General features: G+C 47.5%; 1 protein-coding gene across 1 annotated transcript in view; it reads left to right on the top strand.

The window, feature by feature from the left end:
* The first annotated feature begins 11,136 nt into the window (after positions 1-11,136).
* Positions 11,137-25,749, top strand: part of ENDOD1 (endonuclease domain containing 1) — a 57,124-nt gene continuing 42,511 nt past the window's right edge. The window contains exon 1 of the mRNA XM_086935299.1: positions 11,137-11,617. Coding sequence (XP_086791425.1) covers positions 11,321-11,617 — 297 coding nt within the window. The 5' untranslated portion in view covers positions 11,137-11,320. The remainder of the gene's footprint in view (positions 11,618-25,749) is intronic.

The raw sequence follows: 25,749 nt of genomic DNA, 5'->3' as shown, positions 1-25,749 counted from the left end.
CTGACTGATTCATAGGTCTACACACATCCACTCACTCACCGATACAGTCACTCATACACGTAGTCACTCATCAATACAGCCTCTGATATATGCTCTCATACACCCATACGGATACTCACATACTGCCACTTATCCACAGAGATACTCATACACCTAGTCAGTCACCCAAAGACTCAATCACACTGCCATTTACTCACAATACAGTTATACACACACCACTACCTCACTTATTCATACAGATACTGACACATACTTACTCGCTTATACAATCACTGACACAAGCACACACTCAACCATACAGCCACTCTCACAATCACTCAGTCTCACATATAGTCAGTTATATACTCCAACACTCACATATACTGCCTTTCACATATGTAGTTACTCACACATATACCACTGAGACATCCATTTACTCAATGCAGCCATATGCACACTCACTCGCCCATATAGCCTCTCGCAGATGCACTTATGAACCCATACACCCACCGAATCATCCAGTCACACATCCGTGCAGGGAGTTAAACCCCCCCACACTTGCACACAGATACTCAGGCACCCATAGAGGAACTCAGACTACTAATCATTAACCCATATAGACACTTGTGTAGTTACTCACCAACCCATGCAGCCACTTACATACCAACTGACAGACTGATACAGACGTTCACACAGATTAGTCACTCACCCATGCATTCACTAAGACACATGTAACCACTCAGTTATACAGTCAGTCACGCACCCACTAAATCATCCATTCAGACACTCTTACACTGACTCATTCTTCAATACACCTTTGCATATCTATATATAACATTCTTAAACTTTTAAAAATCACCAAGCCTCTGCATGATGTCATCAGTAATGTCATTTGAGATGTCATCAGTGATGTCTCTGACCATGTCAGGGCGTGAGTTACAGTTAGCTCAACTAGTTATGATGGCCAAATTTCTCTGGTTTTGTATGAGTGAAATGTCCAACTAACTATAATGTCCCTGAAACGTGTTTTTTTCAGAGAATTTCAAAGGTTTTTTTAATTCTAATTCCTAACTATAACATCCCTGAAACCTATGGTTTTTTCAGTGAATTTCTAAGGTTTTTTTTAAATGCTAATTTCTAACTATAACGTCCCTGAAAGCTATGTTTCTTTTTCAGTGAATTTCTACGTTTTTTTAAGTGCTAATTTCTAACTATAACATCTCTGAAACCTATGTTTTTTTCAGTGAATTTCTAAGGTTTTTTTAAATGCGGATTTCTAGCTATATAATAGTAGTCACGTTTGCAGAGTGGTGTTAAACGGGGCCTGGGCCCCCGACCAGCGCTCAGGAATTCCGCTGCATAGGACTTACCAGGAGGGCTACTTGGCCGCCAAAGTGCCTCAGGCATAAAGTGGACCTCATTCCCCAACCAATACTGTGCCAGGAGGCGCATTTGCAGAGTGGTGGAGAAAAGTGAGCGTGGCCTCCGAAGACTTCTTAGCAATCCCACTGTTTGGAATTTACTGGAGTTAACAGGAGGGGTAGTTAGCCCCCAAGGTCAACCTTGGGTGCCAAATACCCCTCCTACTACTCCAGTAAGTCCCACACAGCAGGATTACTAAGTTCTCATATCAGACCATGCCCTCTTTCCCTACCACTCTGCAAATGCACTTCCTGGCACGCTCTTGGATAGGGATTAAAGTCCTCTTCGCTGCTGGGGGTCCTTAGGGGCCAACTAGCCTACCTGATACTTCCCGTATGCCCCAAATAGTGGGATAGCTGACAGGTGGCCACAAGCCATGCCCCTTTTCTCCACCACTTTGCAAACGCGCCTCCTGGCGCATTCTGGTTTGGGGGATTACGTCCCCATGAATCCTGAGGGTCCCTGGGGGCCAACTAGCACACCAAGTACCTCCAGTAAGTCCCACACAGCTGAATTACAGAGAGTGGTAAAGGTCACGCCCCCTTTTTACACCACTGTGCTAACGCGCCTCCTGGCGCACTGCTGCTCAGGGGATGAAGTCCGCTTTAGTCCTGAGGTAATCAGGACACAAGAGAACCTCATCGTCCCACCAGCAGTGCACCAAGAGGTGAGTTTGCAGAGTGGTGTATAAAGGGGCGTTACCTCGGACCACCTCTCAGCAAACCCACTGTGTGAAGCTTACTGGAGGTACCTGGTGGGCTAGTTGGCCCCAAAGGACCCTTAGCATTTAAGGGAACTTAATCCCCCAACCCGGAACATGGCAGTAGACACGTTTGCAGAGTGGTACAGGGAGGAGGCGGGCCTCCGGCGAGACGCCGGCTTTTCTTTTGGTATTTTTAGGTATTTTTAGAAGGGGGGCTGTGTGGCCCCCTACTTTTAGTATTTTATGGGGCCCTGGGGACCCCATCCACAAGGGCTTGAATTTTCTAAAAAAAATGGGAAGGGGGCTGTGGGTCCCCCTCCCGAGGCCGATTTCGGCCCCGGGGAACCCATGCCCCGGGACAAGGCCATGCTTATTTTTTATTATTTATACAGAAGGGGGCCTCATGTCCTCCTTCACTGTGCCACTTTTGGCCCCGTGGACCCCATCCCTGGGGCCTGGCCTCTTTGATGTGGACCACGGGGGTCCCAATGCCCCCGCGGTCCCAGCCTGCTCCCCGCCTCCTGCGGAAGCCGGCATTGCTTTTGGACAAGGGGAGCTGCTGACATTCAGCTCCCCTTGTCCAAAAGCAATCCTGCTTCACTTCATGGAAACAGGAGCATGTTTTCTAATCTTGCTTCCATGAAGTGAAGCAGAGTTTACAATTACAGGGTGGGAGCACCTGTCACTGCAAGCTGCAATATCCCATGGTAGGCACCCTCGGACATTGCAAGAGCCGGCCCTCTGGGTGGCGTTCCCCAGGGCTATGGATGGATCCAGGAGGTGGGCCGTGCGGCCCCCCTCCCATCAAGTTTGAAGCCCCAGGAAGGTGGTGGTCCCCGGGGGTGAGTAACGGACCGCCGCCCCTAATGAAAGTGAGCCCCGGGGAGGGGGTGTTCTCCGGAGCAGTGCGGGGAGGGGTAGAAGCCCCCTCAAACTTCCTTTGGTTAAATTGAAGCCCCAGGAATGTGGCAGTCCCAGGGCTTGGGGGGCCTGTGAGGCCCTCCCGCACATAATAAAGTAATTCCCCAGGGAGGTGGCGGTCCCCGGGCAGCGTGGGGGAGGCAGGAGCCCCCCCACACATTTTCCATCAAAGCCCCGGGGAGGTGGCGGTCCCCAGAGCTGCGGGAGGCTTGTGCAGCCCGCACATTATTGATAAAGCCCCGGGAAGGTGGCGGTCCCTGAGGCTGTGGGGGTCCCCACGAACCTCTGCACGATAATAAAACATTGTTCCTGGGACCTGGCCCACATGGGGGCTTTAAAAAAATGAAGCGTGTTTCGCAGATCCCGCCAATTTTATTTTTTATTTAATGCTTTTTGGGGCCTTCGGGGTCCCTGTGGGAGCCACTGACCTGGCCTAGGGGGTCAGAGTGTTTCTACCCTGCCCCCTTTTCTTTTTTTTCACCTTTTTCTTGGGACTAGTTTCTACTGAGTCACAAGATGGCTGCAAACACTTTTTGGTTTGGAGTGTTGGCCTGTCAATCAGAAGTCAGCTCGTGCTCAGAAGGGTTCGCGGATCCACTGCGGTCACCAGATTTTTATATTTTTTCTTTTTTCTTTTCTCAGGAACTACTGAACGAAGTTACACCATTTTAGAAAAGATTACTTTCTGAACCAAGAGCTACCTTTTTGCCAAATTTGGTGTAATTCCGTTCAGCAGTTTGGGCTGTAGCTTTGTCTAATATTTCCCACGGAAATTAACATGGAGAAAACACATTTTGGGAGCCCCCTTTTTTCTCTGCCCCCGCTCACCGAATCACAGCGAAACTTTCAAGACAGGAGCTGACCTGAGTGAACCATCAGTTTTGAAAATTTTGCGAAGATTCATCATACGGCGCCAAAGACATTGCCAAAGAAAAAATGCATTTTTAATAGAAACAAGGTCCTAACTATAACTACTTACTGGTGACCACCAGTAGGTAATATATATCAGTGACAGTCCTGCCACTCCTTGACATGAAAGCAGGCACCAGCAACAAGAAATCTAAACAGGCGATGTTTATTTAGGCAGATGTGGGCATCGGATGACGCGTTTCGGTGGGCACAGCCACCTTGATCACAATCAACTGGTTTTAAAGGAGCTTCCCATTTCCTGTAACCCGGGTCAGAGGAAGGCTGGGAGGTATTTGTGGTGTCACTTTGTTCTCCAGAAGTGCGTCTGTTTTGCATTTTTAAACATTATATGTCATCTCATTAATTTGTAATGTGACCCTCCCAAGGTGTTGCTAACATTTACAAACTATCAACTCTTACATTAAATGTAATAGGGTATATTTATGTGTCTGTCAAACTGTTTATGAAAGGTTGCCACTTTGTGTCATCACTAAGGTCAACAACATATTGATAAGAATGAATGAATGAATGAAAATGGATTTATACAGCGCGATTGCTGCCCTGGGGCGTCCAAGCGCTAGAGGAACCAGATGGAGGTGTAATGAGGATGACAGAACTGGGAGGAGGGGAAGGGGCTGAATTGTTTACGGGGATTTGAACAGATGTTTTTTTAGTTGTTTGCGGAAGGAGGCGAGGTTAGGATTAGATCTCAGGTGAAGGGGAAGGGAGTTCCAGATTTTTGAGGCGTTGAAGGTGAACATTCTTCCGCCTGCTCTAGTCCTTTTAATTCTAGGGACTGTTGCCATGAAAGCCTGACTAGAGCGTAGGTCTCTGCCTGGATGATATTGGCTAACTAGGCTACGCATGATTTTGGGGCCCGAGTCCCAGAAGGCCTGGTGGGCAATACACATTGCTTTGAAAGTGACTCTTTTTCGTACTGGTAGCCAATGAAGGCTGGTCAGTGCCTCCCTAACTGGGGTTCTGCGGGGAATTTGCAGTAAGGTACGGGCCGCACAGTTCTGTACCAGCTGTAGTTTATTCAATGTGTACTCTGTTCGAGTCCAGGCGTGACTGTATTATGCCCTGTATGGCTGTTTGTTTTGCCTCCATTGGGAGCAAGGGAAGAACCTTCTTCAATTTCCGGAGAAGTCCAAAGCAGGTGGCGGAAAGCTTTTTGGCCTGAGTGTTAAGAGACAGATTCCTGTCCAGCCATACCCCCAGGCTTTTGATGTTATCTTTCGGAACCGGGGGGGGGCCTAGACAGGTGGGCCATAATGACTTGAAGAGGGTCGGGTCAGCCGGGCCCAGGAGCATAAGCTCCGTTTGATCCCCATTCAGCTTTAGTGATGACAGGGTCATCCAGGACTTCACCTCCTCCAGACATTTGGTTAGACCCCCTGACGGAGGATGCTGGGCTTCCTGCGCTAAGGAGACCACCAGCTGTGTGTCGTCCGCATAGGATATGATCTTAACTCCATACGGACGAACTACCTCAGCCAGTGGCCTCATATAGATATTAAAAAGCGCAGGGCTTAGAGAGGAGCCCTGGGGGACTCCACACTTCAGGGGTATGCTGGAGGAGACTGCTTGTCCGTCAAACACCTGGAACGACCTGTTGCTTAGGAAAGATTTTAGCCAGAGCCAGGCCTTGTCCACGATGCCGACGTTTGATATGCGGTTCAGTAAGGTGTTATGACTGACCGTGTCAAACGCCGCGCTAAGATCAAGTAGAATACATGTGAAATAAAAGCGGAAATGTAAAATGTTTTGGTCTTTTTCAAGTGTGATTATGTTTTTGTAGAGGACACAATCAATCTGGAAGCCACTTTGGAGCGCTGATAAAATTTACAAATGTTAAAAAAAGTTTATGCACCATCCCACACATTTTAATGTACCACAAATAAGTGCCTTTGACTTCATGTCTTCCCTAAATCCACCATGATGTGTTCCCAATATAATTGAAAAATAACCCCCAAATTGTGGGAATTTTCTACCACGGTGTGGGCTTCATTATTCTTTTTAGGTCTCGCCTGGCGAAAGCAGCGCATGCGCTGCTCTCGCCATTGCAAATACCTTTTGGAATCAATTCTGCTGAGGGCTTCATGCACGCGTTTGCATGGACACATATGGCAGCTTTTGCCATTTGTCCAAAGCAAACCGCATGCGCATGTCCGTGGGACTGTGGACAGTCCGTCATCTTGCGATGCTTTAGTTGTCATAGAAACGAAAATGCAGCTTGCCATGGACAGTCCGCCGCCATCGAGAAGCGTCACAACTAGAAATTGTAGTGCACGTCGCTGTTACGGTTTCTGTCAACACCGCCAGCGACGCCCTGGTCAGCAAGGCTGCGAGCCACTTGGTTCGGCACAGATTCTCAATGCCTCCTCTTTGCCGCGGGTGCGCTTTCAGGACCCGCGGAGGCACCGAACATGCAGACAGGTTAGCACTGTAGCAGCGCGCAGCCGTCCTCACAGTTTTACTCAGAGAAAGTCTGCTCTGCTGTTCACTTGTTAGAGCGTCTCCTTTCACTTTCTGTAGCTCGGGCACTGCCAGACGGAAGCCCTGAGCCCCTCGAGTACGAAGCAGACGCCCCAGTGCCTACAGTGGTAAAAGTGCAGCACTGAGGCGTGCCAGCAAGCTCAGAGCAGCCCTGCGTTTGAACCAGACGCCCCTCTGTCTCCCGCCCGGCCCGTGTACTCACCGACTCCCACCAACGGTGGGCGGGAAAAGGCATCCTGGGTGTCCCTCTCCTGGCCCCGGACGTGCCACCTCGTCCTACATGGCCTATGTTGGGGTTAGAGGGGCCCTTTGGCTCAGCAGCAGCGGGGGCACGACAAGCTGCATCAGTGCGGTCTGACTTCCATCAGGCTCCAGACTGAACGTCACTGGGATGAGGCGCGCGCCGGGAGACACACTTTCCGCACACTTTGCGGTGGCTGCTACACACGCCGCTGCACCTCACATGCACATTGGAGAGTGACTGCTTCCGAGCAAAGAAAAGATCAAGGTAATGTGCATTGACACTCCATAATGTTCAGGTTGCCCTCCCCCCCCCCCCAAAAAAAGTACTTGGCGGTTATTCAAACCACAGCCTGCATGAGTCTCACTGTGTAGTTTGAACTTCTGGGAGGGTCGACCTCACATGGGGCCCAGGTGGTCAGTCACAACTTTTCCCCCACTGATGAGAGCCTGAAGTACACACGCCGCCGCTTTACATGCTGTCTATCGTCCCGTTAGTATTTCTGATCTTACACTGAAAATCATGAGCAAGACTTTTATCCAGGACTATGCAAGTTATGAAGCAGAGAATGATAGGATGATGCTCAGGCGAGTAGATCGAAGACGGAACTGAGACCCTGGGTTAAGACTTAAGAGCAAGGCCATTGGACTTGTGATTTTGTAGGTAGGCCTTTTCCACATAACTAATGATTTGAAGCATTTACCACATAATCCATCAGCCCGACCATAATCTGCATATTTTTGCAAGAAAGAGTTTGTTTATAGCTCAAACGGATCAAACATTATTATGAAACGGGGTGATATGTTGCAGCGTAGTGGAAGGCTGCTTGTAAATGTTGACCGGTGAGTGGTCACCAGTCTGTTGCTTATTGTTGTATTTGGGTGTGTACTAATGGGTGAAACCTTCGCTCTGAAAATGTTAATATGTGTAAGCATTTCAAGATAATCAAGTAATACTACCACAGAATTCTCTACATTCTTCCGAATAATTTGCCTTCTCTTGCTGCATAATTTAGTCGAGCCTGCTGCATACTTTGTAGACCCTCCATTTTGCCACCCGCCTCTGTCTTGACTCTCATGTTGTCCATTCTGTCGCCTAGGTTCTTTGAAGTGGCCTTCGGTAAGACATCATACTATGCTATCAACAGCCTCAGTGGTAGGGTCTCCAGTCTCATCTCAGGGCAGCCACATCCAACACCCTATAGTCTCTTGTGCTTCTAATACTATTCCTTCTCTGTGCTTTGACGCTTCCTTTAGGGTGAATTAGGCGCTGGACAAACATCCACCTTGACATAAATAGATAGTATATGCAGGTAGGTTGTGATTTAGCCTCCCCTGCTCGTCTCCAGACTCACGAGAATCTCCCTTGCCCTTGAATCATTGCCAATCAGAGCTTTGCATGCTAATGGCAGCGTCACATTCAGTGGAGCAACAGCCCGAGGGCATGAGCTCTAGCAACCACCAAGGCTCCTTGAAATAGAGAGGTCTCCAGACTAAAGCATTGCACCGCCTTGTGCATTCTAAAAGCAGATCTCTTTAGTGTCAGGTAGATTCGAAGCACTTGCTCTCACAGTTCCATCTCACCAGGCCTCCTCCGAGGTAGCATCAGGGGCAGCACCTCGAGGTTCGAGGAGGTAAGTATGAGTGTACACTGTCCTTAGAAAACCCCCAAACTGCCAATCCCGCACAGCACAGTGCTTACCACAAGTACGCGCCGCACTCCGTCCACCCACCTCTGCCACCCTTTCATTACCTGATGCTTGACCTTTACATTCCCTCAATCTCTGTATCTGGGCATGGCAATTAATTCGAAGAGAACCTGAAAGCCTCTGACAGAAGGCTTGTGCCCGCTATGGAGAACGCACCAATAACTGCACGCCTTCCGTGAACACCTTCGACAAGCAGTGATTGAATTCACAATCCCTCCAGCTGCTTATTGAATGAATGTGTGATCATGCCAAGCGCCCACTGCAACTCAGTGGCTTCAAGACGCTCCATTTTTGGTACATTGTGGAACCAAAGCAAAGTAAAAACTATTATTTACTCTGAATCACACAGTGTGGTCAAGAGGAGGGTCAAACCTAGGTGACCTGGTTCAGAAGTCTCCAGGGTAAAAAGTTAGAACCAAGGCTTTAAGTGGGATTAAAAACCTGCAGGATTCCGGGTTAACTAGTGCTCTCAGCTTTGACTTCCTGGGTGTATGACGTAGATTTCCATACCTGCGTCAGTAGAAGTTCAAAAGTAGGCTTCTATGCTCTGTAATCTGTTGTGGCTCTCCAATGAATGCTTCAGCCCTATAAGCTCAGGAGTGGTCCTCAGACCAGGCTTAGCGAGCTGTGACATCGCAGAATGCTTAGCGAGCTGTGACGTGGCAGAATGCTTGGTGAGTTGTGACGTGGCAGAATGCTTGGTGAGTTGTGACGTGGCAGAATGCTTGGCGAGCGGTGACGTGGTAGAATGCTTGGCGAGTTGCGACATGGCCGAATGTTTGGTGCGCTGTGATGTGGCAGAATGCTTGGTTAGCAGTGACGTGGCAGAATGCTTGGTGAGCAGTGACGTGGCAGAATGCTTGGCGAGTTGTGACGTGGCAGAATGCTTGGCGAGTTGTGACATGGCAGAATGCTTGGCGAGCTGTGGCGTGGCAGAATGCTTTGTGAGCTGTGACGTGGAAAGCACGAGCACTGTAGTAAATGCCCAGCACAGCAGTCTTGTTGCTTTTCTGGAGTTTCGTAGAAGGTCCCCACGCTGCATTAGAGCAGTCTCTCTTTTTTTTCTGAGCAATGTTGCAGAATGCTTAGCTATCTGCATAGTTATATCGTCTGCCTTTTTGAAGAGTGTTTAAAAATACTGGAACACAGCAGGCGCTCTCCCTTCCTGAGAACTGTTGTGGGATACTCACCAAGAGAATTTTGACAGAACGGCGACGGGCGTGATGTTCTAAGCGGACTACGTTTCATATCAATGCGACGCATAGTTTGGCCAACTGTGACATAGTAGGCCTGCTCAATTTGTCTAAGCATATTAGATGTTCAACAAGCATTGGCATAGCCAATAGGTCTCGCTTTTGGGACCTTATAGGTATTTAGTTATGCAGCACAATATCCTTGGTGCAACAACAACTATTGAAACTTGCATGGCTAAACACTTATAAGGTCCCAAAGGCAAGACCTATTGGCTATGCCAATGCTTGTTTTAACTGCCCCTCACCGCGACGGACAGTAAAAACAAAAGCCTTTTGACTGTCATCTCTAAATAGGATGAGCAGTGGGATGGCTTACCTGTGACATCAAGCTACTCCCTCGGGCAGTAAGAGAAAGGTTTTACGCCAGCATAGTAAACTGTACTCCATCGATGTGGACCTGGTGGTCTACCCACCTCTAAACAGGGGGGCCGAACCAAGAGTTTGGCAGAAAGGTTACTTGATCACTGTTGCGATGGAGCACTTTTTTCCTTCAAATTTTATATCTGCCCCTTAATGTCTCAAATATTCAATTAATCTATCCCTATACAGAATACTAGAATAGATGCACGAGATCACAGGAGCTCAAACTTGACAAACATAAGAGAAAAGGGAGCACATATCACTAATATACCACATATATACATTTAAACTTGTGTGTTCCGGAGTAGCGTCCTACTTGCCGCAAAATGCGTCAATGCCTCGTCAGGGGTAGTAAGGGCTCTATAAATACAGTTTACAATTATAATGCTTTATCTCAGCTTTGACTGTACAAAAGGCCCATTCCCTTTTAAGTCAGGAATATGATAATATTGTGACATCACTTCCTGTGACATCACATCATGTGACGCCTTTGTGTATTACCTGTGGTAATTAGTCTCCCCACTCATTGTATTGGACTTGTGCCCTGGCATACAGCTAAAACAGCCCAGACCGATTGGATTGCCTGTGCTTGTTTATTACTTGCAGTTGTACTTAATACGATCCTTTCCAGGGGGCGTATGTTATGCCCTTGCAGTACGTTATGCCCTTTCATGGCAGGTGGGAGGGACAAAACTTTCAGGAGGTTCACATTTAAACCCCAAGGCCAATAAATAGTTGTAAGATAGAGGATGTAACCTTTCGGCTAGAGCGGTCGACCTTAAAGCTGGAGAACCGGGTTCGAGGCTTAGGAACGACGCTCAACATCCTGTGATTCTGGGCAAATAACTTAATCTCCCCATGCCTAACAAAAATGAATGTGTAATTTTGTAATGAAACTGGTGCTCATGTAAAGCGCTCTCATACCCGATTTCTCGGGTCTAGTTCGCACTATATAAAACTCAAAAAAAAAATTAGGGGCACCTCGTCGCGCCCTGCGATGGTGCATCATTTTGCATTACGTCACTGGCACTCTCTCAAAATGATGCTAGAGGATGAATGAATTGGTCTGTGCCTATAGTATCGCACCGGGTGGGAGGGGTAGGCAGTGCCTGCAGCAGCTCCCCGCTCGCTCTCCCGTCATGCAGAGAGCCTCGTCTCCAGCAGCAGCAGCAGCAGGGCAGGTCTGTGGTGTCACGTTTCACTCCGCCCGTGGGCTGCTCCCACATTCCTCCCCGCCCGGCCGTGCAGCAGCGCCTCTTCTCCCGCGCAGGTAGCTCGCGGAGCGCACAGCAGCAGCAGGCTCAGCCCTCACCACGGAGCGGAGGATGGAGGCGGCAGCCGTGCTGGCGCTCTGCGCCCTCGCCTTCTTCCCGCACCCTCTGCAGGCCAGGGTGCTCCGGGCCGACGAGGACGGCTTCGCCGAGTGCAGCGTCTTCTTCAAGGAGCAGAGCCCGCCGGGGGGCTTCGCCGACCCCTCCGCCGTCAGGATCTGCCAGAAATACAACGGGGAGCCGCGCTTCGCCACCCTGTACAGCATCGAGCACAAGACCCCCCTGTACTCCGCCTTCAGGTACACCGAGGCGGCCCCCGGGAAGGATGAAGGCTGGCTCGTCGAACCCCAGGTAAGACTGCGTCCTGCCTGGCAACAGCCCCCCGGCGATAGGGCGTTTATGGATATAGCGCCTTGAAGGGCACTGGGAAAGTTATACCTTTCATTGCAGCGTTTCTTCCTCTCGTAGCCCTATGTTGATGTTATTTAAATTGCTAAATATTACTCCTTTTGACCTGAGAGGGGCGAAAGGTGGCGTCGACATTATCTGGATTACAAACAGTTACCCGCATTGCCCAGTAACGTCTGTAGCACGTGCATTCGCCCCGTAGGCTATGTGTGATGAGCACATTTCTTCTGGCACGTATGTAAGTTAACAAGCGCTATATAAATGTAATTACCAGTGCCACACAATACAGCTGCGAAGTCTTTTCCTTCACTGCCTGCCTTCGACCCGAGTGTCTGCGTCTGCTCCGCCCTACTGTGCTGTAACACACAAACCCGCACAGGGCGTGACAACTGGGGGAATTTAGCACTTCCCAGAAGCTGTTCGCACGAGGCATCTACCAGAGGCACCTGCGCTGCAGATGAACACCCCGACCTGGTTCATTCCACTCACTGCACCGACTACAGTGGCGACGAGGGGGGCGGGGGGACACCATACAAGCGAGGGCAGTGGGCCTCACTGCCTCCTGTAGCAAAAGACTGTCACAAATGGGGTACAGTGGAGATCTTACACTCCTGAGACCCCAACACTAGGTGTGTGCACTTGAAAGGCGGGTGTTCATCGATGAAACTTTGCGACGAAGTGACCCTTGAGCCACTTCTATAGAAGGTGCTGCATTTCTTCCCATTAGCTGTGCCATGTTACTGGCAGGGGAGCTTGGTCCACGCGCCCTGAAGCATCCCTTAGAGTGCATTTTCAGTGGCGGCTCGATATGTCTACAAAAGGAAGTTAGCATAACAGGCAAACTGCTACACACGGAGCCGGCACCCTCTCACAGCTGTCTCTGTTCCATCTCCCATGGGTCTCAAAGGCCTACAGGTCTCTAACCCATATTTGTGACTGTGACATCATTGGCCATTTACCCTTCCACACAGCCCAAGGCATTCTAACATCCACTTCCTTAAACAGTGCTTACATTCCGTGTTAACCGGCTTCTAAGCGCCCTCAAATTGGAAATGTGACGTGCTGCTTCGTGGGTTACCATGTTAAGCCATTTTGCCAAGTAAGTGAGCACCTGTCAGTCATTCAAGTCCGTATAGCTGCATTCTTTACAGATGTTTTGTTCCATCACACACGCATGGGTCAAAATACACATGCTGCTTCTTTTTCCCAGGCAAGGACCTGCTGATTTTTTGGGATAACCCTGATCAGAGCAAAGACGCATGCCCGAGTCGAAGCCCCCATTTTAGCAGCTGTGTTTCTTCCCTGTGCAGTGAAGGGAGGAGGACCCGTCGGGCTGCCCCCACCTCCCTCCCATCCCTGCCAGCCATTTCTTGGCTCGCGTGACGTGACAGTGTCGAAAAAGCATGTTTTTGTCATGTCAGGAATTTTAAACCCGAGCCTGCCTCCCACTCGCGTCTGTAGAAAGCAGAGTAATCACTCAGCCCCGCAGCCTGCACTGGGTGGGGCTGGCTGCAAAGGCACTGCAGCGAGGAGCAGCTGACAGGCCCGCCGGGCCCGCACCGAGGCTCCGAGGCTGCAGCACCCGCACAGAGCCGGCATTGTTCGGCTGCGCTGGGACGGGGCGCGTCTGGAGCGTCGGAGGACGTGACACAAATACAGCGTGCGGCGAGCTGTGGCAATGCGCCTGTGTTTGGGCTTCTCAATAAAGCTTTATTGTATGCATAGACCGCACAGTGATGCAGACAAGAGCTCGAGAAAGGGGTGGCCTTTCTTTGGTGTGCGCTCTGTTCCCTGTGATAAGCCCCATTGTCTGGGCCGACCTCCCCTCCCACCCTGGCTGAGAGCAGCCCTGACCTGGGAACAGCCCTGACCTGGGAATTGGCTTAATAGCCCTCCAGGGGAGGTTGTTGCTTTGAGGTGGAAGTCTTTAACAAGCCTTTGCAAAGGCAGCAGGTTTCACCCTTGTGGGCTATTGGCTTTGCCATTATCTTTCGCCGATACTGTACGCAATCAGCGAAAAAAGACGCGATGATGTGCCACGCTTAAGAACGCGTGACGTCATGATGTCATGCTGCTGCAGCCCGTCATTCGGTAGGCACCCACATGCTTCACTGCACATGCATACACCTATTGAATGACGTGTGGCCTTATTATTTTTTTTAATGACTGATCCAAGATGGTGGACTGCACTTAAAGCAGTAAATAAAAATAAACAAAACGACTTGCACATAAGCAAACTGGCCCGGCAGCAAATCGGAGCTGCCAGGCCCTCCAAAACACGTAAAGAAAAAAAGCCTTTTAAGGACAGGGGCGTTTTTGGGCCAGTAAGATTGGGGTGTGCGGGCTTCAGATTTTCCGACACTCTGGCTAGCATATAATGTTTAAATACATTATAGGACAATCAGGGTGTATGAGAGGGGCCTAAGTGGCAGTAGAAAGGAAGACGAATGCTCGTTGGTTGGAATACTAAGACAGAAAACAATATTCTGCAAAATAAGCAATATTTTTTAGGACTTTCAAAACAGACAGGGAGAGTGTGTATGTGTTTTGGCTGTGTGTGAAATCCGACGGACACCTCACCATACCTGAGTGAAAACACCTGTGGCCAACGAGTTATCGGAAAATACTGTTACACCCCCCCCTCCACCCCCCACCGAAGATACACCCCATTTTAAGGACCAGGAGGGACGTAGGAGCGGGTGGGGGTAATAGGTGGGAAAAGCAACCAGGAGTGGGAATGGTGAGCATTAGGAGCTCTTAAGGCCATGGGTAGGGGGTGAATTACAAATAAAGAAAAAGGTGGGTATGGGGAAATAGAAGCAACATGGATCAGGTGGGGGGGGGGGTGAGCATTGAACGGTAAATCAGCTCACAAGGGAGAGAGTAAGAGTAAGTAGAGGGAGACAGAAAATAGGCCCACGCTCCAAAATATGTGCCCAAGATTTGTAGATTTGATACCTAAAAAAGTAGCCTATATTTGCAGATTGGAGCAGTTTTTAATTTGCAAAGACAAGCTGAGTAAGTGTTTTGCAAAGTGCTTGCAAAGTGCGGGAGATTGCATGGATTTGAGCTTGCAGTAAAAACGGCCCATCAGACCACAAAAAGCCAAAACACAGCCCACACACTGACCTGTCAGACCAGCCCATCGGACACTGCCTGGTTGCCCTATATGCCAGTGCGACCCTGGAGGGAGGGGGTAACTGCACAGAGCATAGGGTTGTGTACTATGGGAAAAGAAACCACACACGAGGAAGAGAACAAGAAAACCTTCCTTATTGGCAGGTGAGACCTAAAACTGTTCCTCCAAACAGCACAATCTTCGAAGTGCATTGTATACAAAATAGTAGGGTTTGCAGAGAACTTCCAATTTTTCAGGGTCAGACGCACGCATTCTCTCTAGACGCATTAAATGATGCGCTTGCCTATAGATAGGTACTTTGCCAGGGCTTAATTTAAAGGCTAGAGGTACTGACCCCTCTGCTCATTTCTTTTGTTCAAGCAGAGATGGGCTGCACTCAGACCGCTGCATGTTAAGCTGTATATAGACGGTATATCCAGTTACATGTAAAAAGAAGCCACATACTCCACCTGGAGCGCGCGAGGAGAGAGGGGGGATTTGTGGCTAACACCTGATCACAAACTCCCCTGGCTGCCATGATGCTCCTTCTCATGCTAACAGAACTCCTGTACATGGTTCAAAGACAGAGCACACGTGAACAGGGCAGCACACACCTCAGGCACACACACAGAAGACACATGCATGACACCAGGCACAATTCTCAGCTTGGGGGTTGCCCCTCCTCACGTTCAGCAAGTGAAGCCACGGCTGTAACCCAGCGCAGCCATTTCCTCTCCATTTTTGAGCCATATAACCCCACTCCAGGAGCAGCCCTTAAACCCAGGCTCACAAGGCAAGAACTGGAGTCTGCCCGCCCCTCCATCCAAGACGTCACTCTGAGAAGCTGATTGTGCTTTGCTATTTATCATCCCAGACACACGTTAGGCCTATACATTGCAGAAGGGTTACTGCACGTGTACATATGGAGGTGTACTCATCAATTATTGCACAGGCACACATGTTTAAGGTACCCCTGTGTCCACAGTGTAGGAACTCTGCTTGAACGAATCCATCCCCTCCTCCCAGCAGCCCCTTTTCAGTGCACCCCCTCCCCATACACTCAGGGTGCTTTTCAGTGTACTCAGAGTTTATCAGTGAGACTCAGTTGTGTTGTGTGTGGGCTCTCTCACTTAGGAGGCTCTCACCCCTGCAGTGCTGGGTCCTGGTTAGTAGACTCCAGTGGGCCTCGGAGGTGGGGCCTGTGGTCCTTCGCCAAGGACACTGACCGCCTGGGATGTCACTCTCTCAGATGCACTCGGTGCTAGCCTGCCAGGCCAGGCTGGTGAGCGGTGCCCACATTCCTGAGCCCACTCCTGGCTGCCAGGGAACAGGCAGAGGTCAGAGTCAGGTCAAACACTGACTCACTGATAACAAGCCCTGGCCTGATGAAAGATCCTGCTGGAGGAGAAGATACCCAGCATGCCTCAGTCCGCCGTTGGCAACACACCCAACAACATGGATACCCAGTGCAAGAAGAAACAAAACACGCTAAAGGCAGCACAGCAATGTAAAACACTGTGGCGCATGGGACAGTACTCTCATTAAAGTCCCTTAATCTTAATGAGATAATGACGTCATTAGCCACACGTGGACATTTATTGTAGGCCACTAGAGACGTCAGAGCCCTCGGCAGCACAGTATTGTACATAGCGCTTTATGCCCCTGCTGAAGGGGCGAAGCACTTTGTTGTGGGCTGCAAGTTACCCTGTTGGGCATACTTGGCTGGAGGGGCGTTGGCTCATAGTCGCCTATGTGAAAGGCGTAGTAGTGCTATTTGTGACAACACCAGTTATGCTCTTATTGTGTTATTTGATGCTCCACTTTGGGCTGTAGTAGAGTGAAAACGAGATAGAAAAAGGACGCTTGAACCTGTAAGGTACTGATGTGTTTGGATGGAAGGGCGGGGTGTGCAGGTGACCTATGTGGGAATGTTTGGGTGACATGTGTGATTGGCAGAGGCATCTCACACCGTCTTGCTCCTAACGAGTAGTTGCACTCATTGCGTGGAGTGTGCCTGCTTTTACACTTGTTTAATTCTGGCTCACTCTCACCAGATCGCTGCATAGAGGTGATCAATGCTTCTATCTGGGTTTGGAGTTTGGATTGCACGTAGCAATGGTAGCAATGTACCTCTTACCTGTCCTTCTACCAGCTCTCTTGTTGCAAAGGTCTACCTTTGACTTAGTGGGTTGTTACCAACTTGACGGTGCAATCTAAAGAGTGAGAGCATAAGGATCTGACCACACAGTGGACAGAATTTGCAATTAGTTGTCATGGTACTTTTTATATATGAGATAAAGTACCCCCTGCTGTACATTCGAATGATATTGCAAGTCACTGATGAGTTCTCTGAACAAAAACAAGAGCGAGCAGAAGATCTAGTTCCATTATAAGGTCATGGAATTACTAGGTTACCTGCACCATCCTTATAATGTACATCAGGAGTAATTTATTCCTTATAATACATGGTAACACCATAACTCTTCACACAAACCACTTAAATCCTTGCTGTGGTACCCTTCACATTAAGAGATTGGATGTTTGTAAACATGAAGAATACAATTAGAATCTCTAGTGCAAAATGAAAACACTAAAAAGCAGTTAGATATTTGTTGCAAAAAATATTAGGCTTAGTTTAACACAAGTCAGATAAAAAAAAAATGCTGTAGTTCAAAATGTGTAGAAGTGTGAAGAGCGATTCTACCTTTCGTATAATCACCTACAGCGTGGAAAACATAAACATGTTGCCATAAATATCTAATTATAGGCGACTAGGGACGTCAGAAGTCCCATGTAATAAGGAAATTAGTGAAGGGCTTTTATACAGGGATTGTAGGGTCCCATTCATATAATCCACTAAAATAAGCTTAATTGCTCCTAGTATACTTGTGGGCTGTATTCTAAGTGCAGGTCAAAGTAGCCAAATATGATGATTTGTGGATTGTCTGACTGAGATGAGATAAAATAGCCTAAGAAGTTACACTTGAAAAAAGGATTACATATAGACGGCTGACAATCTACAGTAAACCCATTGCTTAATTTGAACCGGTGGTTTCCGGTGCTCGGCACCAGCACTTAATTGTCAACACAGTCGCTAGTGATAGTCTGCCACAAGGTGACGATGCCGGGCTAATTTAGAGATGAACACGACAACAGATTATTAATTCAATATACGTTAACAATGACTATTACCACATCTTTATAGCTTTGGGGGATTGAAATAGTGCGAATTGTCACACCTGTAGGAGTGTGATGGTTAGTAGTTGTACTGTTACTATCATTGGAAGCATGGCAGGGGCAATGTGTAGTGCAAGATGCAGTGGCCTCTTGACGAGAGCCCTGGCACTTATTGTTTTTTTACTAATTAAGCACTGAGTAAAATCCATACGATATGACTAGGTAATGAATCCCATTCTACAATAAAATATCATCTTTTCAATTAACGGTGAGACTTTTATTACATATACTTGTTACCACACCATAATGGGTCTATCAAAGTAAAAATTCAAGAAGGCCTCAGGCACTGAAGATTCAAGAATTAGGCCCCCAGCCTCTGGACCACTCTGGTGGGACTCCTGATGATATTCTGTCCTCAACTTCCCGAGGCACACAAGCACAATTGGTGTGAAGGAATGTTTACTTGAGCGCATATAATTCTCCTGAGCTATAGGTAGGGGCTAACCTTAGGCACACCATTATTAGTTCTAAAAAGTAAACTCATGTTGGTGTTCTAGTAGGCCTGTTTGATATCCCTCCATTCTGTGTAATGTTATATTCTTCATATTGGTTTTGTGGGGAAAATGGAGCAAGCGACGAAGGCTGTAGAAGTCTTCAAGTATGTTTTTTATTATGCTTCTTAGGTGGTGACTTGGTCATTCTAGCTGGTGTTCCCGACCATGCCATGCCCAAACATGCTGTATACCTCCTTTGTGGTCCTGATGCTTAGTGATGGAGTTATGGTTGAAACGTTTTGCTGTGTGAGTGACTGCCAACGCCTAATATGTTTCCATGAGGGCATGTGGTCCTCAGATGTTCATTTGTACATCAAACCACAATCAAGCAATTTCTTGGGATTAGTATTTTAGGGGTAAATGTGAATAGAATGTTTTGACAGAGGTTAGTTACCCCTAATGAGCGAATAACTGAAAATGCAGCTTCCTTGTACTCTATGGCTAAAATGTATTGTTTGCCTGGACTGTGGATTCTTGCGTATCCAGGATGTTAGCAGGGGGTTTGTGTGCTTACCTCGCTAGTTAAGAACTGTTTGGCAGGTTAGTCTGTGACCATAAAAGAAGCATCAGCTTGCAGATACCGTGGCCTAAGGTATGTCCTCTGCTTACACCTGAACAAAGATTTTCCGAGTGTCCATCCACACCACTGTGGTCAGCTCTAGCAGAAAGGGACTGAAGCTCAAAAAGTATCTGATTGACTGAATATCTGTCTGACTGGAATGGACCCGCTCCAATGATATTAAGAGATGCCTCCCTTCACCATGCAAAAGAACAGTTGATGGAAGAATGCAGAACAATGTCATACATTCACCCCAGTACAGAGATCAGGGCCTAAATCCACAGATTATTTTGCTCACCATGCCATTACAGTTTGAACCCAACCATATGTAAATCAGTCTTGACCCTGTGCCTCATGGAAACAGTCCAGCCCGAACTGCCAAGCCAGGTCCTCCCTGGACTGGAAACATGCATCCTAGGACTGGTTTTCGGGTGTCACCCCTCATCAGCCAGGATAGCTTGATTCCAGTGGCATGGAGAGCACGGGACCCCCGCCTGGGCATACCCGTCCCACTCGGAGTAACAAATACAAAAAGAACAGTTGATGGACAGAACGCAGAACAATGTCATAAATTCATCCCAGTACAGAGATCTGGGCCTAAAGCCATCGTTTTTTTGTTCACCATGCCATTCCAGTTTGAACCCAGCCATATGCAAATCAGTCTTGACCCTGTGCCTCATAGGAACAGTCCAGCCCGAACTGCCAAGCCAGGACCTCCCTGGACTGTAAACAAGCATCCTAGGACTGGTTTCCATTGTCCAGCATTCCGTCCATCAATGGTTTCTTCTGCATTTGTCGCCCTAAGTCTGAAGGGTATGCCCAGACGTGGGTCCCGGACTCACTACACCTCTGGATTCAAGCTAGCCTGGCTGATGAAGGGTGATGCCCTGAAACCGGTCCCAGGATGCTTGTTTCCGGTCCAGAGAGGACCTGGCTCGACAATTAAGGTTGTACTGTTCCCACAAGGAACAGGGTCAAGACTGATTTGCATATGTCTGGGTCCAAACTGGGGTGGTGTGGTGAGCAAAAGAAGGATGGATTAAACCCAGATCATTGTGACTGGGGGGTGAATGTTCGCATTGTCCAGCATTCCGTCCATCAATTGCTTCTGTTACATATGAATAAGAACCAGGCACATGAGAGTGATAAGAAAGCCAACTAATGGTAAGCAATGGGTGTACTACAGGCCCCTCTATGTTCTTGGTAAGCCACAATATGTCTTGAAACAGGGGTCACGGCCGATATTCTTGCACAGGAGTTCTGCAAAACTCCAAATGAAATCCTTGCACTGTTACTAGTACCCAAGCACCCTGAGTCAGAATGCGACAGTTATGAAGACACAATTTTAGTCTGCCCCCCAGTTTTACCTAGGTAAAAAGAGATGGTTGTTACCTGTAATCCTGAGGTTGGGCTATAGTTCAATGTGTTCCTGGCAATGCCTCTGCCCTATCGAGCACATCCTCCTCAAGCCGCGGACAGGAAGAAAGTGTTCCATGAGGATGGTCCTGGCACCCACCCCCACTCTTCCACTCAACAAGTGATTGTCGGCCTTGTCTGACCCCTTTAAAAAAGCGGTACAAAAGGGGGTGGTGATGGACGGAGCATCTGAATCAATCAAACACTCACACCCAGTCAAAAGATCTGGGTTTAATCCATCACCGTTCTTTAGCCCACTCTGCCACCCCAGTTCAGACATGGCTATATGCAAATCAGTCTGACCCTGTGCCTCATGGGAACAGTCCAGCCCGAACTGCCAAGCCATGTATTTAAAAAAGAGCAGAATTAAACCCCTTCATCAAAGATAGGTGCGTATTCTCTAACACGAAAAGTGTTGAAAATGTGCCTTGATCTTTTATGGAAGGATCTGCGAAGAGCAGCCCTTCCAGCACTGGGCTCGCCTCAGACGTGGCCAGTTCCTATAATTTAGGGTCAACTTGGAGTAGAGTTGATCTGCGCCTCTTGGTTGATATGGTGCAGTTAGCATTTCCTAGAAGACAGAGAGCTCACCACGCCAAGCCAGCCATTGTATCAGGGATTTTTTTGGGATTGCCTTAATTTTTCACCTGGTAGGCCATCTCAGGAGTTTTTGTTATTGAGCCTGACAAGTTGAGTGATTTATCTTGACAGATTTCCACAACCTGTTGATGCCTTTTTTCGGGTATGTGGTGAACGTTTTTTATGAAAGTCAACATATATCGGCCAACATCAGGTGCCAGCACCACTTGTCCAGTAGCGAGGCTCTTAGACATCCCACTTTGAGCTTGATGCAAACCTCTTCTTCAAAAGTCTTTCATGGGCAAGATTGGACATACACGGCCATGGCTGGTGCCCAGAAACAGTCAGCCGACCTAGGTTATATTGTGTCCCAGATCGAGTTTTGGCCAATGATTGAGCAGGTTGAAACTGTACTTTTCCAACATGTACCTTTCGGCATCACGCTCTCCTTCTCTATGCGGGTGGCAAAATTTCTAGGAGTCTGATAGATCAGATGAGTCCTAATCTATGTATGAATCACCCTTGCCCCAGGAGTGGAAGGTGCTACATTTAAGGTCTTCTAAGAATGCATATTTTACTTCATCCAGGGCAGTACACGGGCTTTCACTTTGCCTTGTAGCTGTGGGACACTCTGGAGATCAGTCCTTTCCTTTGAGTGCATATCATTCTTCATTAGTTTGTTAAACGGCTATAAGGCTCTTTCTAGAGCCTTTTGAACTGAGAGTTGCAGAGTGTTATCTATAGCCTCCGAAAGGGATGGTCTACGTAGCAAAATGAGGAGACCTCCTAAAATGTTTCCTCCTGATCACCTAGCGGAACGGATTGACTTGATGAGGTCCAGCATTCACTGGGTTAGAATATCTCAATACAGAAAAACGCATCCCTTTATTACAAATGGGGTTCACTGGCCACAATGGCAATGCATGGGAGCTGCCCAGGTGAGTATTAACCTTAGGGGGTAGCGGGATGAAGATGCGCTAGCCCCTATAGGCAATTCCAGTGTATTGAATTGTTGCAACTGATTGGCTACGTTGCTTTGTGCTTTTTCCTCTGAGTATCATGGGAGTTGTTGTTTAATACACTGTTGTTACTAATGTGTTAAAGAGAAGCATAATCTGAGCCTTTGCATAGAATGTATCTTTAAAAGTGGTAGTCTGGAATGGTAAATGCAGTGGCATGCAGCTGTGAACTCGAAAGATGATTTTATTGTATTTAATATATTTCCATTTGACATTACGGTGTTGCGCTTCCAGTTTCTTCTCATGGTCTCTCCTGGTGAGAAGCTTATTTTGGAAAGTATGCTTAACCATTTTACAATCCTCAAGGAGATACACGAGACCTATCAAAACATATCTGCACTTGGAAGATGTTTGTAGATGTGTTTATTTGGAATGTTTGGAAATTTAAAGGCAAGAGTAATAAGTGAAATGGGTGACTATTGTGTTTTTTTTGGGAGAACACCCGTCACTTTAAGGGGGGCTTGAAAGTCCCAGATTGTTAAATGTCAGCAGTGATGTTTCCATGATGATAGGCAGGGGACTGCTGAATGTGTCCTTAACTGAGAACAAAATTTAGATTTTCTTATTTCTAATGGTGAGGAGGCACCGCACCTTAAGAAAAGAACTGGTGGATGGTTCCCAATCAGCCCCCTCCACAGGGTGGCAAGGGCTCTCCACCCCACTATTAACGTACAATGGGATTATTTGGCACACCTTCAACCCCCTCGCATTCGCCTTAAGTGCCCCTCTCCATATTTTTGTACAAATACCACTGCATACAAACATTCACACACACACTACAACTACATCAAAGGGTCATTAAAGGGAAACACCCCCATGAAGAAGACACTTGAATTTTCACAGACCTTCCTTGCTCACACCTTTGTTGATGTGGACGTTCATAAATGTGGCCCCTAAGGGCCACAGTGCCTGTGTACTGCCTGGTATCCGCACCAGACCCATGGCATAGCGCCTTGCTCCATTCTAATATTGGGAGCGCCCATCCCAAACTCATGCAAAGGGTGCACCTCTGAAACTGCTCTAGATGTGTCTGGTCGCCTTTGCTGGAAAGGATCAGTTTGTATCAAATTATCATTATAGCCTTGCCACACACTCTCCTAAGGGAGATCTGTTCCATCAATATAGGCAAAGAGAGGTCAGTGAAGGGCACTAGGCTTTTCTGTCCTTCTGTGGCAGGCAATGAACAGGCCCCCTACTACTAAGAATTCGATAAGTGGGAAAATAATGAGGTAATATATTAAACTTTAAAAAACACAGGTTGAAGAGTATAAAATGATATTTATATATATATTTACTGAGGAACAGCACCAAACTAAATGTAAATAAATATTAAAAAATAAAGTAGATACTTCCTGAAGTACATGTATTCTCGGTTTGTGTGTTTTCCAGTTCTGTATTCGCTTATGTTGCTTCTGGCACAGAACCAGCCCTGCCTTCCCAAGTCAGCGTAAAGGTATTTCGTTTTGTGCTTGAAGCACATTGCTGGGAATGGGGGTGGAAAGGGAACTTTGAGCTACCGCACCAAAACTATAAAAAAAATACTGAAAGTTCAAGGAAAGGGTTCATGGTGTGTGGGTAGCATTGAGCAACAATCTTCTGTTTTTTCAATTCCAGGTTAGTAGAGCAATGTTTCATTAACCTTGTGAAAGCACTGCTTGCTTTTCTACACAAACCACCCATTTTTCTCTGTCATCACTCAAACTTGCTGGGGGGTAGTTATTGGTTAAACGCAAAGTTAACTCCAAAAAGAGTTAAAAAAAAAGGCTATTGCAAGGAAAGAAAATGTGGTACTCACAAGGGACATCTCACTGCTGTAGGGTTTGGAGTATTCTTCTGGGTATATAGAAATCTCACTGCTTCTGTAAAAATAATTTTCAGTTCTATGTAAGTTCCCATTACACACAGAAGCAATAGTTTTCAATGGCATGAAAATACGGCCATATTATTACTTGCCTGGTCACTCTGTCACACCTGTGACGTAAATCCCATCGGCCAAAATATAAATCCCCTTATATCCTATGGGATTTATATTTCGGTGGACGCGATATCTGTCCCCGTAGTGACGAAGTAAACTGTCTGCCAAGATCTAAATCAAGCCCTAAATCTCCTAAAAATCTATGGGTGAGTGATTTAAATGGAGCCAAACATACACACTTTTTTAAAAAGTGTTTCATATGTTGAAGAGACCGTGTGGACATGGCTATCACTTCTGCTAGGTATGCAAATGAGCTAAACACATGTGCATCAACATGTTTCTATTCTACCTCTCTACTTGCTGAAGCAATGTCAAGGCAAGTGAAAATGCACTTTCCACTAATATTTCAGCCTTGGGATTATAATTTGTTAATCATTCGGTCGTTTATCTATGTCTTTGCTTCAGTGTTCAGAATGTACATACAAATATAGCTACTTCCGGACTCACATGTGGGGGAGCTTCAGCAGTTAGAACACCTATTCGGCCTTCCAGTTCATATCACAATGCCAAACCAGTCTCAGCTGTATGGCCATGCTGATTAGGCAACCCAGTCCTAAACAGGGCCGGACTGCCTGTAGCAGGCACCCCAGTGGGCTGCTAGGGTGGGGGCTGGTTTTGGACCCTTGGGGGATTTTATTCCTACCGTCAGGCGGTGCAATATCGGCCCCCTGTAACAAAAGCAGATGCAATGTTTTTCACGTGACCGCCTCCTGCGTCCGGCCTGACTCAAGTCAGGGCTGGTTTGCGTTCCTAGTCCGGCCCTGGTCCCAGACCCCAGGACCGGACTGCCCTCTAAGCCTATCAGTCATTACCCTGGTGGGCTGGCATCATTGGAGGCTGGTTGTGAAAGCCCAGGGCCACTCCTGGGACCTCTGTCACTTTCCCCCTTCTCCCAGACCTTAATTGGAGCAGGCCCAGGAGCCCTTCAAGAGAAAGAGATAAAAGGGGAAAGTAGAGAGAAGGCTATCAGAGAAGGAGAGCGTGGGAGAGGATGGCTAGGTTGATGGATAGATTGATGGATGGATGCAGAGCGGGGAGAGGAAGGGTGCTGGGCTGCTTTGACATGTGATATTCACGTTGTATCCCGAGGAAATTAGAATAATCGTAGTATGCAAATTTATTAGTACAAATTAAACATTATAATCCAAATTGGTGTCAATCTTCTTCTTTAATGTTGTGCGTTATCTGGTCTTTCTGCTCACGGTTTCTCTTTTATTTTTCTCTTTTTCGTTTATTTATTTTATTTATTTATTTTTAAAGTTTTATATAGCGCGAACTAGATCTTTGCAGATATCAGAGCGCTTTACAGAAAACAGTAGGTAGGATACACAAACTGTTAAAAAACAGTATAAAATTCGGAAGTGAGTGAGTTGCACAAGAGAAGGCACACTAATAACAATCAAGAAACAATAATATAGAAGCCGTCCAGTGAGTGAGAGGATCAGTTGAGTGTCATCAGCGTAGGAGAGGATGTTGAGGTTGTGTTGGCGTGCGATGGTCGCGAGGGGGCTCATGTATACGTTGAAGAGGGTGGGGCTGAGTGAAGATCCTTGTGGCACGCCGCAAATGACTTCAGTGGCCTCTGACTTGAATGGTGGAAGGCGGACTCTCTGAGATCTTCCGGTAAGGAACGGGGTGATCCATTCCAGTGCTTTTCTTGGATTCCGATGTTTCTGAG

This window comes from Lissotriton vulgaris, chromosome 8, assembly GCF_964263255.1.
Source record: "Lissotriton vulgaris chromosome 8, aLisVul1.2, whole genome shotgun sequence".
Taxonomy (NCBI): Eukaryota; Metazoa; Chordata; class Amphibia; order Caudata; family Salamandridae; genus Lissotriton; species Lissotriton vulgaris.
This window is presented reverse-complemented; position numbering and strand designations above follow the sequence as displayed.